We start from the raw sequence: 15,319 nt of genomic DNA, 5'->3' as shown, positions 1-15,319 counted from the left end.
CTGAGAGTTTTGAAGAAATAGTGAAATATGTATGCAATAAAAATATTCAACCCATGATTATACAACTTTTTTTAAAGAAGGGAAAATTATTTACGGTGGTAGTTGTAGTGAGGAGAATCCAGAATAATGGGCATTTTAACAGTGCTCATTTTGAAACTGCTATAAATTTAAAAAGCAAGTATATGGACTTAAATCAAACTTCCTTCATCCTCATATTCCCGTGCAAATAAATGGCATGGTCTGAAATCAGTTGTCCATCAAATAAAAAAAATAATCAGCAGCCTGGAAAACATATATTTTTGAAAGGAAAACTAGTGAATGCAATGGGTATGGGCCTATGACTACACAAAGCTATGCTGCTCTGAGCCAATAGCAAAAGCTTAATTTTAATTATGCTAAACACGAATTAATTTTTTTAGTGTAAAATGACTATCAGAAAGAAGTTGAAGTAAAAATATTAAGTATGGTGGCTTTATGATTCTTTCCCTAAGGCATAGCCTTATGAATGGAATGAATGGGCTTTAGAGTATTCGACAGCTCTTTCCTTTCTAATGAATGACCCTTCAAGAAATATAACTTTGGCTGTGAGGTAAATCTGGCATTGCTAGACTCTTAATGCTGTCTAGATAAGTAGATGAAAAATATACTTACCATTGCGGACCATGTGAAGCTCCACTTCAGTGGTAATTCAGTCTTTTAACTGAATCTTCAGATTGAATTGTCAAATAGATCTGGTCCATAGAAGATCAGTTGCTTCTGAATTAATCCAGACATTAGTTGGACTTCTAGGCATGAGGAGACTTTTGTAGCAACAAATCACCCCAATACTTTGATGATTCAAATCAATTTGTCAAATGAATTGCAAAATTGAATCAGATTTTGACCAGCTGCCCTTTTAATCACAGAGAAGGCAACTTGGTGTCTTCTATATGTTTCAGATGACAGTGTTCATAATTCCCAGCCAGATATGGTCTGGCATGGGTTGAGGAAAACTGAGGCAATGATTCATCAATAGGATGAATCTGCAGCATGCCAAAAATTCCAAGCTATTTTCAACAATCTTTAATTCTAACACTTTGCCTCTTTGGAGGTTGATCTGTTTTTACATCAGGGAATTTTCAAGCTGAAATCTATGTCTACTTGTGAATGTTTTTATTTATTCCATTTGTTTCAGTGCTGATTTTTCAGATTTTTAAAATATTTTCTGAAAATATATACATGTGATACAGCTGAAACAGAGGTATATGGCTTAGTCCCTCCAAATATTTTTTATTTCAATTGCTTTGAGTTCCAACTACATTAGTCAATGGTAAGTAGTTGTGAGAGTTGAAATCTAAAGTATTGAGAGGCATCAGCAGTAGTGTCCCTAAAAAGCTTTGATAACTTGATCACACAAATATTGCACATAGGTACAACACAACATCTGATGCAGGTACATAAGGGCAGAATTTGCATCGTGATGCCTTCAAATCCATGTTCTCAATTTTACATCATCATGCTTACTACAGATGCCACTGTCCAAACTATTTTCAATTAGCAAAGTAGCACTAAATGTTATAATTGAGTGAGTTGGGGTTTTGATTTATGACTTTGTTCTCCTTTGAAAGAAAACAACAACAACAATAACAACAACAAAAATAGCTGGCTTCCCCACTATCATGTTTGAACCTATGATGCAAGTTAACACATTTAGTTATTGGTCTATTGGTAATTGTGTTGAAGATGCATTTGAAATGGTTTAGGCTCTTTGATATCCAATAAATGCTAACATTAAACCTCAAAGTATTTCAAAACTGACTTCTAATAATGATTATTTTAAAAAATGTTATTTCAATAGCTAAAATTTCCTTTTATCTTTTAATATTTGCTGTCCACCCTCATATAGCTGGCCCTGTTTATTTTGGTTTCATGATTTTATTATCTGTTTCCCTCATTAGGTTTTGATCGCTATTTTTCTAGTAGGACACTGGACAATAATCGCCGGAACATTTGGTTTGCTGAATTTTGGGAGGATAACTTTCACTGCAAGCTAAGTCGCCATGCTCTCAAGAAAGGAAGTGCTATCAAAAAGTGTACAAGTAAGAAATTCTAACTTGGGAGTATATTTGGGGGCATGGATCTTTGATTTGTGTGTGGCAAAGAATGGGGAGGATTGAACAATCTGAGTGGATGATTGTCAGCGCCATTTGTGTTGTAACCTAAAAGAACATCATTATTTAATGGAGATGTGGCCATTAATCTGATCTTTGTTAGATGTAATGGGCAGTCCCCACTTTGGGGGTTAGCTGTTTCATTTAGAGATACTAGTTGCTTTGCATGCATTGGGTATATGAATTGAATTCTCTGAGGTGACTGTCAAAACATGGTGTCAGATTTTTCATAATGCCAAGTTAATTGTGTGGATTTTGTAATAGTAGAGTGAATGGGAGGGTTCTGGCTAAGGTCAGAAGCTCTGGTAATAACGTGAAGAAGGTAGGCTGTGATGATGCTATACTTGTTTGTGAAGCATAATAGAGAAGTGATTGAGCTATGAGTCAGGAAAATCCTTTCTGATCTGATCTCAATAGACACATTAATTTCTGCCATTCTTAGTTTCATGCAATATTGGGCTCACACGCAAGCAATAAAGAGGGGTAATTTAGTCAGTTTGTTGGCCTTCAAATGTGTTACTTTTTCATAATTTTCATATAGCACAATAAAAATGTTAGACTATCATTCTGAGTCAGCATGACAGTAAGGATCATAACAATAATGTGTCTAAGAAACATTAATAGTTGCTAACACTAAATGCATCCTTGCTAAGATTGTTTTTTGAATTGGAGGGAAAAGGCCAAATTTAGAGTAGCTAGTACAGGATCTTACAGGGTGGGAAAAAGTAATTTGTATTGGTGGAATCAAGGACAGAGGCAGAATAAGAGACTTGTCAGAGAATGGGCCTTTGTGCGGTTTTCCGCTTCCATTTCTACCAGTCTTCCCTTGCCTGATATTCTCAGATCTGTTGGGACCCTACACATTTGGAAGACACTAAATGGGAAATGGCGGCTCTTGAAGGATGTAAGATTGGGCCCTTAATTATTTAGTTAGACACTAGTAAACATCATTAACCCTGTATGATATTTTAATGCTCCTCAGTGTTAATGTTAATGCTGCCCTCAGATTTTTATAGCTGTTTTGTTTTGTTTCTGTCCCTGTGTTCATTGCTTTTAGGAGAACTTCTTAATTATCATTTTTAATTATACATTTTCTGAGCACCTGGCAAGCAAAGCATATATTTGTATAAATTAAATCAATCAATAAAGCCCATGAACACCAATAGACTCATTTGGGAGTGGGCCAGTAGATTAAGAACAACATTTCAGGATATGATTCCCTGAGCTTGAGAGCAGAAGGCATTGCTCACAAATAAATATGCCTGTTGAAGACTTGACACAACCTGGGAGGGCTTAGTCTAGGAAGCAGCCAAGTTGCCTACTCTATTTATAGTTATGAAATAAGAATAAACACACATTAAGTCAACTGAGCCACATGGCCCAGTTTTAGCTTCCTTGGGAACTTTTGCTATTCTTATTTGCCTGCTTTTATTCTACACATACCCCTACCTGCACATTAGTTTCCTTTTAATTGTTTGCCATTAATGTTCCTCTTCACAGTACACAAGGTCTTTCTTCATTTACTTATAATTTTCATTATGACATTGCAATCCCAACTCCATTATTCTTGGCTACTGTTTTCTCAGCAGTTCTCTCCTAGCAGGATGGTTCAGGAGGGAGAAAGAATGTATTATAAGCTGTGCCACTATTGTTTGAACCTGGCTTAAGAACTAGAATGAACGAGAGTTCCTGAAAATAAAAAGGGGATGAGAAAATAGCCCCCCCCAAGTGCATGAGTAGAGTTAATCCTGACAGGAGACATGAGATATATGTCTCATGGGTGAATGAATATATTTGTTCATCCTCCCTCTGCTGCCAAAGCTGACGGAAAGTCTGTCTCTGATGTGAAGTGACTGAAACCTTGGTGCTGGACCCTTTTTGCCTCAAGCAACAATTAAAATATTTCATTCCATAAAAACATCTAGCCGCATGGGAAGTACAATGCAGAATTGTTGTTAAAAGGAAGGAGGGGAAAAAAACAAACCCCAGAGAAATCAGCTGCCATGTAAATGATAATAAATCTTCAAGCCAGGATTACAGAAAGTGACTGGGGCTGCTCCTTTATCTCTGTGTTGTCACATTTATTCACCCTCCTTGCCAGACACTGAGCCTCTGTGGAATTGATGAGTGCCACAGTAGATCAGAGGACAAAACAGAAAGACCGAGAGGGATAGGTAAAACTAATCTTGACCATTGCTTCTATTACCTCCTCTTTTGATCCACCCAGGAATAGAGTTAGATATCAGAGCAGCTGCCTGAATATCAAATCTGCACATCTTGTAAGGATGTAAAGAAAGTTCAGGGTGGAACATAGGATAGGAGACCTTTCATGCCCAACTTCACCTTCATTGTAAGCCAATCACAAACAAAACCAACATATGATATTAAGGGAAGAATATTTTATCTAGTCCTCTGATGCCCTCATAAAGCCCACTCCAATCCTTATATCTCTCTCCTGCGTGTTTTCCAGTACTTTCCCCAAAACACAGAATTCTGTGGCAGCTCATTGTACATACCGTGAAATCCTCCTGATCTTTATGCAATGTATGTTCCTTATTTGATTATACCTCTGACCATCCAGACATAATTTCCAAACTTTTTGGTACTTCTTAAGATTCAGTTTGATACATACAGTAAGAATCAACAACCACTCATGTATATAACAGAAAAATGGGATAACTCTTCTGTTGTGGACTTTCCAGGAATATTTAGCAATTTTTTTTTCCTGTGGGATGGAGGATTCTGCACTTTTACAGTACATGTATTATGGAGATCTTTGGATTAAAGCTAACCCTGACTTCTTCTATTGCTGACTGGGTTTCATCCTTCCAATGACCCAGAATCATGGACTGAAATATTCATGCTTCTACATTTATGGAGAATTAGGAAGTTTTGAGTAATAATTTTCTGTTTTGTGTATATAGTACATTAAGTACACTAAGTACACAGATGTATTAAATATTTAAAGCCAGGGGAGTTCCAGATTTGAGTGACTTGCCAAAGAACCTGCTGCTGGATCTCTCCCAATTCAAGAGTATTGGCTGCATGTGCATCTGACAGAAGTAACGAACAGAAATAGACTGCTGTTTTAAATTTCCCTCAAGCCTCATAGCTGGCTGAGGAATTCTTGGAGCTGAAGTCCACAAAGTTAAAGTTGTCAAAGTTGCAGACCCCTGGTCTAGGGTCTATTGTGCTTCTCAGTCATCTAGGTCATGGTTGTCCCGAAGATGACAGACTGCTCCAAAGGTGCTTTCTTTCAAAAGGCAACTGGACTTTCTTGTTTTGCTTGAATACATTTCACTTCTGATCCAAAGAGCTTCTTCAGTTCTGATTAAGTCTCCACCATTCAGTCAGAACTGAAGACGCTTCTTGGACGAGAAGTGAAATATATTCTAGCAAAACAAGAAAGTCCAGTTGCCTTTTGAAAGAAAGCACCTTTGGATCAGTCTAGGGTGTTCTGAAATATGTTAAATTGTGGTCATTGACCTTGCTACTTTCTGGGAGGGAGGTGAAGTGGTCTGATTTCAGTAGAGGATGCTGATACTAGGGCTATTCACTGAACTCATACAGATCTGAAAAGAAAATCCGGATTGCTGAAATGTTATAACTATATATGCCAGCAACAGAAATGTTTCCACTTTATTGCCCCTTTCCTATTTGTTAATAACTAGGAAGATCGGGTGTGTGTTTCTTAACCACTGGCCCAGACATGCTGTCATTATGTGGTTATATATATATTTGGATCTTTCCAGCTAGAGCTAACTGGGAGGGATAATCAAAGTGTATAGGGAATCTATCTTTTTGACAGCCATGTGGTTGAGGTGATGGTTGCAGGTGACATGTTTACTGAAAGATGGAAAAAATTTACTGCCTGCCACCCAAGGGGGGAAGACATATAAAGATGTCTGGGCTTTCAGGCAGTGGAGATATGCTGAAATTATAGGTTGTCTATGGCCAGTTAAATGAATTTGTCTCCCTTTTAGGGGGTTATATGGGAGGCAATGCAACCTTTGTTATCTATTGCAATTCCAACTGGCTCATTGTGATCCCTAAATGGTCATGGGCCAAATGATGTGTTTGGATTTACAGTAACTCCTATTTGCCATCATGTTATGCACTTAATTATGTTCTCTAGGCAGGGACCAAATATTGATACCTGGATGTTGAGCCTTTAATGCTTTAAAACAGAGATAGAGGAGGTGGTCCTACAGATATTGCCAAACTAAGACACTCAGCAGCTCCAACATGGTCAATGATGATGGATGTTGTTGAAGTGCAATCACTGAAGTCTGCAACAGCTAGAGAGCTGTAACTTCCTCACATCTGCTGTGGTATCTCAAACTATTCAGATACTGTCAGATACAATTTGTTCATCAATTTAATCTTCAGTTTGTCATTTCTTTGAAAGAACCAGGATCTTCAATAAATTCAGTGTTCTAGTCAGTGAGCCATACTCCATTCTCCTTCTTTCTACTCAATTTTCCATTTTAGTTTCCTTAACCGTCAGTTTTACATGGTCACTGAGCATATTCCAGCCAAATGATAAAAAACACACAGTCATTATAGAAAGACTTGTGACTTTTAGGGTGAGTTTGCACAGGACAATTCGGCAGTAAAATATAAAACTGAGTTTTAGTTATTATTGATAAGTATCTTGCTATGAAAATCCCATTTGGATATCATTTCCCATAAGCATCAAGATACAGAGTTTCATAATTTCCAAGCATCTGTTTCCGACTGTTTAGCTGAGGTTAAGGTAGTTATATAGTCATGATCTTTCAATTTCTTCTTGTCTGATTTCTTGATGTTTCCAAAGGATCTATAGAAATGGGAAAGTAGATCTTCACATTGAAATGTTTCACTTTGAAATGACAAAATTTGCTAATACAGTGATATATTTGGCTCTTCTTCAAATGGATTGCAATGCTTGCAGAAATAAGAGACATAGAGCTTTTCAATGCAATATAATTCACTACATAATTCACTTTATCTAACTTGTTCTAACTTAGAGGCCAAACCGGCTCTGCATTTTGAAATACCAGTTCCAGAAAGATCCTATTTCCTTGCTGTTCCCTTTATGAGATAGAACTGCTTCAGATTTTTCTAGGGAGTTGTCATCTAGAAATCAATCAATCAATCAATCAGAATAGAGCTGGAAGGAACTTTGGAGTCTTCTAGTTCAACCTGCTGCTCAAGCAGGAGACCCTATACCATTTCAGACAAGTGATTGTCCAGTCTCTTCTTAAAAACCTCCAGTGATGAAGCACCCACACCACAAATAATACAGAACCTTATAGCTTACACAATGCTTGCAGCCTGTGTTTGTAGGTTTTCACCCTTTGCAGCACCTGAAGAAGCCTACATTTATCCTGCAATTTTGTCTACCAATACTTATTTCAATTCTTGAAAGAGAATCTAGTTCTGATTTGTATTCTAAACAAGAAGAAAATTTCTATGAAATTCTAATGAAGTGAGTGGTATTTTTATACTTATTTGTTTGCTATATAGTTAAGAAGCGAGCCAGTTTGGTATAGTATTAAGGCCACAGGCTGGAAATCAGGACTTTGTAAGTTTTAGTCCTACCTTAGATACAAAGCCAGATGGCTGATCTTGGGGTAGTTACACTCTCTCAAAAAGAAGAAAGAAGGCAATGGCAATCCAGTTTTAAAATCTTGTCAAGAAAACTGTAAGGACTTGCCAGGAAGTCACCAGGAGTCAATACTCATTCAAAAGCGCATGAGCACACACACACACACACACACACACACACACACACACACCAACCAGTGGTGGGATTCAGCCAGTTCGTACCAGTTCGACAGAACCCATAGCTAATTTTTTGTTGTCTAAGCCCAGAATGGACTTCCAGAAGTGACATCCACACAGAGAACAGGTTGTTCACATATTTGAATCCCACCACTGATCCCAACGAAAAGAGTCAAGCACCACGAGTGATATTTGAATTGTGCAAAGCTTTGAAAGGGTGACTCTTAATTCAACAAAGCATCAGTCAGATTGCTTCATCAGATCCTGCAGTTTGCTTGATGATATCTGAGCCCCTTTCAACCCTGTGAAATCATCTCATGAAATGTTTTTTTTTTACTAGTTATGATTTGTTTTCAGCCTGCACTGTACTGAGGTGACCAAGCTAACATTACTTTAGGTTTCATTTACTTTCTCGGTTCTCAGGGAAAAACCAAAGAGATTGTATCAGCCCAAAGAAAGGGTAATTATGAAAATTTCTCTATCTTTTCATAAAATAACTAGAAGTCATTTTGAGTTAATGTTAAGGGTGCATCAAAATCTTACAGAACACAAAAATGTAAAAATATCATAGAGAAATGATAGAATCAGAGTCTCTGGACTAACTGAGTGCTCTGGTACTTTTAAGGCAAGTTGTTACCTTCTGCTTCTGGAGGAAATATCAAACCAAGCAGAGTGAGAATCAGACTAACTGCAGTGAGATGCCATTATTGTAGTGACTTGTTTAACAGAAACCTTGGATGATTTGAATTGTTGGGTGGCACAGGCCTATGTGAACCAAAGAAAGCTGGGCCATGAAATGAAGATGTAAAACTAAGCTGCTCAGGTTGCCAAGCAAACAAGCCAGTTGATCAGCATGATAGGAAACTTCAGTCAGGCTCTAAAGGGGATTGGTGAGAGGGAAAATTGGGCAGGTAGCATTGAGATGGACATGCTGCCACTGTCCTGGAATATCTTTACAATGGGCAACTACAGCTTTTCACCTCATTATACAGAGGCCTGTCTTTTAATCCTGGTAACCAGAATTGCTTGGATTCATTCTGTCATTCTGTGTTGCCAGATGAACACAACAGGATGGCAAATTCATTGCTTGCAAGCCCTTGCGAAGCTTCTGTAGGTGTTATTTTGCAGCTGTGACTGAGCTGTTTCCCCATTCCCCTGCCCACCTGGATGTGCAAGAGGTGCAGTTCAGCTTTTGGCTTTGACTTAGTATGGATTAAACCTGCGAGGAATCATAAAAAAGACTGGCATGGGACAGCACAAAACCCCAAATGAAATAAAGAGAGCTTTTTCATACCGGTTGGATTAGTCTGCACTGTGAAATTTTCACTAGGTGATTGTGGATCTGTGGAGAGATTTATGTCTAATGTAAAATCATTTAAATCCTGTTATCATAGTGAAATTTATCCAAAGTTTTCTATCTGTCATACGCATCCAATTCATTTATTGAGAAGTCTGATATGAAACCAGTTTGCTATGAAAACCAGGTCAGATAGCAATTCAATTTTATCCTGATTTTAATCTCAAGAATTGAAAGTTCTGTGCAAACAAGGCTGTTTTTCTTTACCCGTATATTCATAACTTTTGGGGAATCAGGGTTACATGGCTCTAAATCGGGTTTCCTCAATCTGGTGATTTCCACATGTCTTTGGTTTCAACTTCATGTCATGGGACAAGGTTTATGTACCCATTCCTTGAGATCCAGCAGGAGAGGCATGCTTTGTGTCCTGTTTAATAGAGAGTGATATCTGTTGCAGTGCCTGCCCCCGGGAATATCATTTATCCAGAAATCAGCCTGAACCCCTCATCCTATTAGCTTTCTGCAGCACCCTAAAAAGCTTGCTTTGATGCTAAGTCTGGAGCCCAAGGTATTTCCTTGTGCATATCTTGATGACGTTGAATGTGTTGTTGCTTTTATCTCAGCTCCTATGTTTGTTATTTATTGGTTTTATAATGTTTTAGCTTATATACAGCATTCATTCATTCATTCATTCATTCATTCATTCATTCATTCATTCTATGTTAACCTCCTGGAGACATGCTTGAGATGGGCACTCATATAAATTGAATAATAAATAAACATTTTTTCCAGGCTTTGGCATCTGTAGCTAGGGATTCTGGAAGTTACCATCCAAACACAACTTGATCTAGAACTAATAACATGGGGAAACCTGGTCTTGAAGAGAAGCATTCTTCAAATTTTAAACATAAATAAGTATCTCCAGTTCAAATTGTCTGGCTGTTATGACATAACCACAATGATTAAAAGAAGCAATAGACTCTTATGTTTCAGTCTAAATAACAGTCATGCCATTTCTAGGTCCAGTCAGTAGCTACTTGTAATAATGACTATGCACAATCTCTATGTTCAGAGAAATGCCATAATTACCTAAAAGAAGATCCTGAATTAAAATCTAGAGAAAAGGTGAAGAAACTTGTCTGCCTTCATTACATATTAGTAGAAAATCTAAGATGTAAAAGTAAACTCATCTTCTTTTGTAAGTACCATTAAACAATATTGTTTGGAAATTGTTTGGATTGCTGTTCTCTTATTTTACTCTTTTTGTGGCCTCCAGTTCAGCACCGTAGAAATTGGGGGTTGGATTAAATGGATCATTAATGTGATTGATCTATCATGATTTTTATTATAACTGATCTGCCATTTTCCTATGCTTGTGCATTTTCTCTCCCCCCGTTGTTCAAGTTTATATCTAGAAACTTCTTAAATTTTAACTTTATTCATAAGAGATAATAAATGCACTCAGTCATTTTAAACTAACATCTCCAGTTTTTTTTTTCTAATTTTATTCTTTTAAACTAATGATAGCAATCCCAGTTCTTGAATAATATACTTACATGGTATATATAAGTATACAATGTATGTAAGTATATGACCTAACATTCATGAACTGGAAAATTTCTTGACTGTAGCAATTCTTTGACACTGGCCTCTACTAGAAATTTATAATGCTGCAAAGCAATCCGTAGGCATCACTACCAGCTCTTTATCTTAATAATAAATAGCATTATTTGAGCATATTTAAGGCCTTTGTTTTTACAAAGGTGCAATTCAGCAGTCTGAAGAGTGTCATTAAATTATTTGAATTTGTAGGCAAATAAATTTTATCTGCATTGGCCTGAGGAATGTTTGCTTAATATTAAGAAGTGGGGGCAGAGGAGGAATCGCTTTTTATTATGGAATTGTTTGAAATAGATAATGCAAGCATATGGAGCTCGTTGATTTTAATTTTTGGAGGACTATGGAAAAACATCCTCCAGTATCAATCTGTCCAGAATCCAGATCTGATGCTTCCCTGAAGCACTGTAACTTTGAAATCTCCTAGCAAATTTCTGCCTAAAGGTTAATTCCAAGTCTCCATTTATTCCATCGAAGGTTTAGAAAAGGATGTGATGGAACCGTTTATCTTCCCTTCCAATCCTTCTTTTCCTCTATTGCTCTCCAGCTTCTTGACAGCATCACCACCCATCCTGTCAATCAAGCACAAAGCCAATTTGAGGTCTCCCACTTATTTTCATTTATATTCAATCCATTGCCAAATTGTGCTATTCCTCTCTACTCAACACCATGAAAAGCCATTCCTGGCCTCAACTAAAACAAAACAAAAACCTTACATATGCCTCTTTATTACTGCAGCCTTCTAATCATTGACTTTTCCTTGTTCTTTTGTATAAAACTCTGCCAGAAATGTTTACATATTTACTTGATTGTATAATCCTAGTCTGGAAACTGTGTGAAGTCTCAGATGTTGCTGTACTATAGTGTAAATCCCAGCAATACGAGCCAGCATGGCCATTAATAAGCAATAGTGAGAGCTGCACTTCAATAACTTTTAGAGGGTAGCATGCTTCCCATCCTTTATTTAGAGTAGACCATGATATTTCTTTGTAAGTTGATTTACTATCTTTTCCTGTATCTAGCACAGTCTCCTTGTTCTTACCTTTAAAAGTGAGCCTCTCCTTCTTTTCTTTCTGCCAGAACTTATCATACCCTTCCAAGTGTAAAAATAGTGCCAGTACCATTTTTCCCACCACCACTTTTACTATTATTACCACAACTTCTATGTTTAGTTCTATCCCCCTTTGGGGGCTATGACAAAGGTATTTATATACAAATATTAAAAACAAAGCAATTGAAAAGACAAATTCATAAATAAAAAAGTATCAGAAAAAAATTAACATTAGAGAGGAGGCAATAAAACGATTAAAAGCTTAGAAAAGCACATCAGTCTTTTAAACCACTTTAAAAGTTGCAAAGAAAGTGTCCAGTTAGAATTCTTTTTCCATTCTTCCTTGCTTAATTTCTTTAACCTGGAATTTCTTCCCAAGATAATGAAATTTCTCTCTTCCTATGGTATCTGGGCTGCAAAACCCTGATCTACCATTAGAGGGCAGCAAAAATATAATTGGCTGAGACCCTTTGCTGTCATCTGTGCTCGCCTAGAATTCTGTAGCTCAGATAGAGTTATTCCTATGTTATTTCCTACATTTTCAAATTTTAAACTTCTGCTAACTTCTAGAGACAGAAAACTGGGAGCTTTTGATGTTCCCTGTAAGGACTCCACAGTATGATGTGGAGTAAGTAATACAGTGCAATAGCAATAGCAATAGCAGTTAGACTTAAATACTGCTTCACAGTGCTTTACAGTCCTCTCTAAGCAGTTTACAGAGTTAGCATATTGTCCCCAACAATCTGGGCCCTCATTTTACCGAACTCAGAAGGATGCAAGGCTGAGTCAATCTTGAGCCGGTGAGAATCGAACTGCTGGCAGCCGTCAGTCAGCAGAACTAGCCTGCAGTACTGCATTCTAACTGCACCACTACGGCTCTTATAATGCTACCAGTGTGAAAATCAGAAATTTCCCATTTCAAATTGGCCTTCAAGAGCAATATTTTACTGGCTGATATCCAAAGGCCTCAGAAAGCAACAGGTCACAGGGTTCAACAAGTTTTATTGCACAGAATAGATTCATTCTCTCCACAGAGCTTGTAGGGAAACTCCATCTTCTGTCATTAGCATTGATGGTGAATTCTCATGTGCCTGTTAGTCTTATTAATGGGAGCTAAGACAATGGCCTTTTTTGACCATGGGATGAATATCCAGCACTGTTGATCTTTTTTATGGGCTGTTGCTTCAGGATTGATTTGCTATAGCCTTTTTGACATGCAACATAACATAGTATGATTAAGATAGTGTGACAAATTGGCATGTATGCAACAGGGAAAGATTTCTTTACAACAGGGAATGATTTTGTGGAAAGGAAAACTGTTTCATTTGAAAAAGTATAAACTGATGGATTTGACTAATAGTAAATCAGTTAGTCTAGACATGTCTACCTCAGTTTTGTAATGACTCAGAAGAAAATTCTTCCCAGACTTAATGCCTAACATTTTTGAACTAGATATCATGAGATGTGAACCTTCTGCCTATGTTTTGTCCTCAAGTTATTAATCTTTCATGACTTAAATTGGGATATGCGACTCAATATGATTTTTTTCTGCTTAAGTAACCTCCTTAATAGGGTGACATTCCAGTCTGAAGGAATTTATTTGAGGTTTAAAAAGTATATAGATGACTTTGCAATATTTCTAACATCCTTCCCAGTTTATAGCTATTGCTATAAATAGTCAGAGAAACATTTTTTAAATGCAAATCACCTTTCTTTCATGCTTTGAATTAATTTCTCTAGTGCTAAATGCTTCATACAAATTTTCCTGATGTAAGCCCTTTTTAAAATGTGCAACTGTCACTGTTTGTACACAATTTCTATCAGCATACGGTACTTTCTTTTCAGATGGGTTTTGGGAAAGAGAAGGATAAAACCCTTGTGGGAGCAAATTCTTTAATAGAAACTCTGATATTCCTTTACATCTGTATACCAAATAAAGAAATTCATAAATGAAAGAGAGAGAAAAATATCAGAGTAAAGGTGCTAGATAAATATTTCTGGGTTTAATCAAACATGCAGAAAAGAATTTTGTAAAGCATAGATTAAGACTTTAGCCATGATGGCGGCATGGGATATCAAGTGGGGCCTACATATGCCTACACTATATTGACCTGCTACCGAATCATTATGGAGAGGAAATGTGTTATTTGTGCTCCCTTCTCAGTGATTCAGTGATCACGATGATGCTATTATTATCAATGGAAGCAGATTGGAAGTAGAAATGATGCCTTCCTTTACTTCCTATGGTCTTTCTCCAGAATTTGCCTTCCCACTGTCATTAGTAATAGAGGAAGCAGTAATCTGTTCCTGATCCAAAACAACATGCTGATCAGTAGAGTGGAGGGGTAAAAAAATGAACCTGTAGGCAATGAAACTTCACTGCAAGGCTGCCTGAAATCAAAATAACTCATTTTCTTCAGCAACATATTGTTGCATTTGGCTGTTTCCTATACAGCTAGTCCACAATTAGGACCAAAATCTCAGTCACTGAGTGAAGCTGTCATTAAGCAAGATGTCACGGGACTGTTTCACTCAATGGCTGCTATCCTGGCTGTGATTGCTAAGTGATCATGTGGGTTGTTAAGTAGACAGAGTCTCAGGTAAGGATTGCCCACAGTGCCTCACGGGTGAGTGGGAGAGTCCTGGGAGGCCCATGCATGAATTGTGGGACTTCTGAAATGTGGTACTGTGGTACTAATGTGGTACCACAGAGGCCATGGAATCCTCACTGTCTGCCTGGGCCACTAGCTCAAGCAAAACTGCTTGTGCAGTTCTGCCAGTATAAGCAAAGTATATTTACCTCCAAGTTTTGATTTCATATATTTGAGTGGGCAAATGAGCAGGAGGGTCAGGTCACTAGTAACCTTGCTTATACCTAGAGATAGCTTTCAATATTTTATATATTGATTTATACATTAATATCGTATCCAAGGTGCTTTCTCTGAGACAGGTTACCTGTAAAATTCAAATAAAGGGAAATATGTACCTTATTAATAAGGACTAACTTTGTGCAAATTAGAATAACAGAATAAAATCCAGGGCAATAGCTAAATTTAAAAGCCACCAAAAAGAATGATGAATAATTAATTCATCCTAGGTGGAGCTGTCTCAAGGGTTCCTTCTTTAGGTGCCCATGTGTATTATTTCATTTGTGAAATATGGAATTAAAATTCTTTTCATCTTGCTTTGTATGCTCCATGCTTTGTAGCTACATCTGTTTCAGTTACAGTCAAAACTCTGAGAATATAGTTTGTGTGTATATGTGTTTTTGTGTGTTTATAGATACATGCACATGTAGTTTCCCATTTAAATCATAGCATCAATGAATTTTATTTCTCTCTTCCTAAAATATATTTATTGTATATGTTTAGATTATTTGTTGGGAAAAGAACAGCTATATATTTAAAGTAAAAAGAATAACATGAGCATCTGAAATTA

At 37.1% G+C, this 15,319-nt stretch overlaps 1 protein-coding gene across 1 annotated transcript in view; it reads left to right on the top strand.

Moving 5' to 3' along the window:
- GRM4 (glutamate metabotropic receptor 4) overlaps window positions 1–15,319 on the top strand; it is a 345,391-nt gene that overhangs the window by 255,026 nt on the left and 75,046 nt on the right. The window contains exon 6 of the mRNA XM_039338855.1: window positions 1,938–2,078. Coding sequence (XP_039194789.1) covers window positions 1,938–2,078 — 141 coding nt within the window. The remainder of the gene's footprint in view (window positions 1–1,937; window positions 2,079–15,319) is intronic.

The sequence above is a fragment of the Crotalus tigris genome, unplaced genomic scaffold (genome assembly GCF_016545835.1).
Source record: "Crotalus tigris isolate CLP2741 ecotype Arizona unplaced genomic scaffold, ASM1654583v1 scf7180000017550.10884619, whole genome shotgun sequence".
Classification (NCBI taxonomy): Eukaryota; Metazoa; Chordata; class Lepidosauria; order Squamata; family Viperidae; genus Crotalus; species Crotalus tigris.
This window is presented reverse-complemented; position numbering and strand designations above follow the sequence as displayed.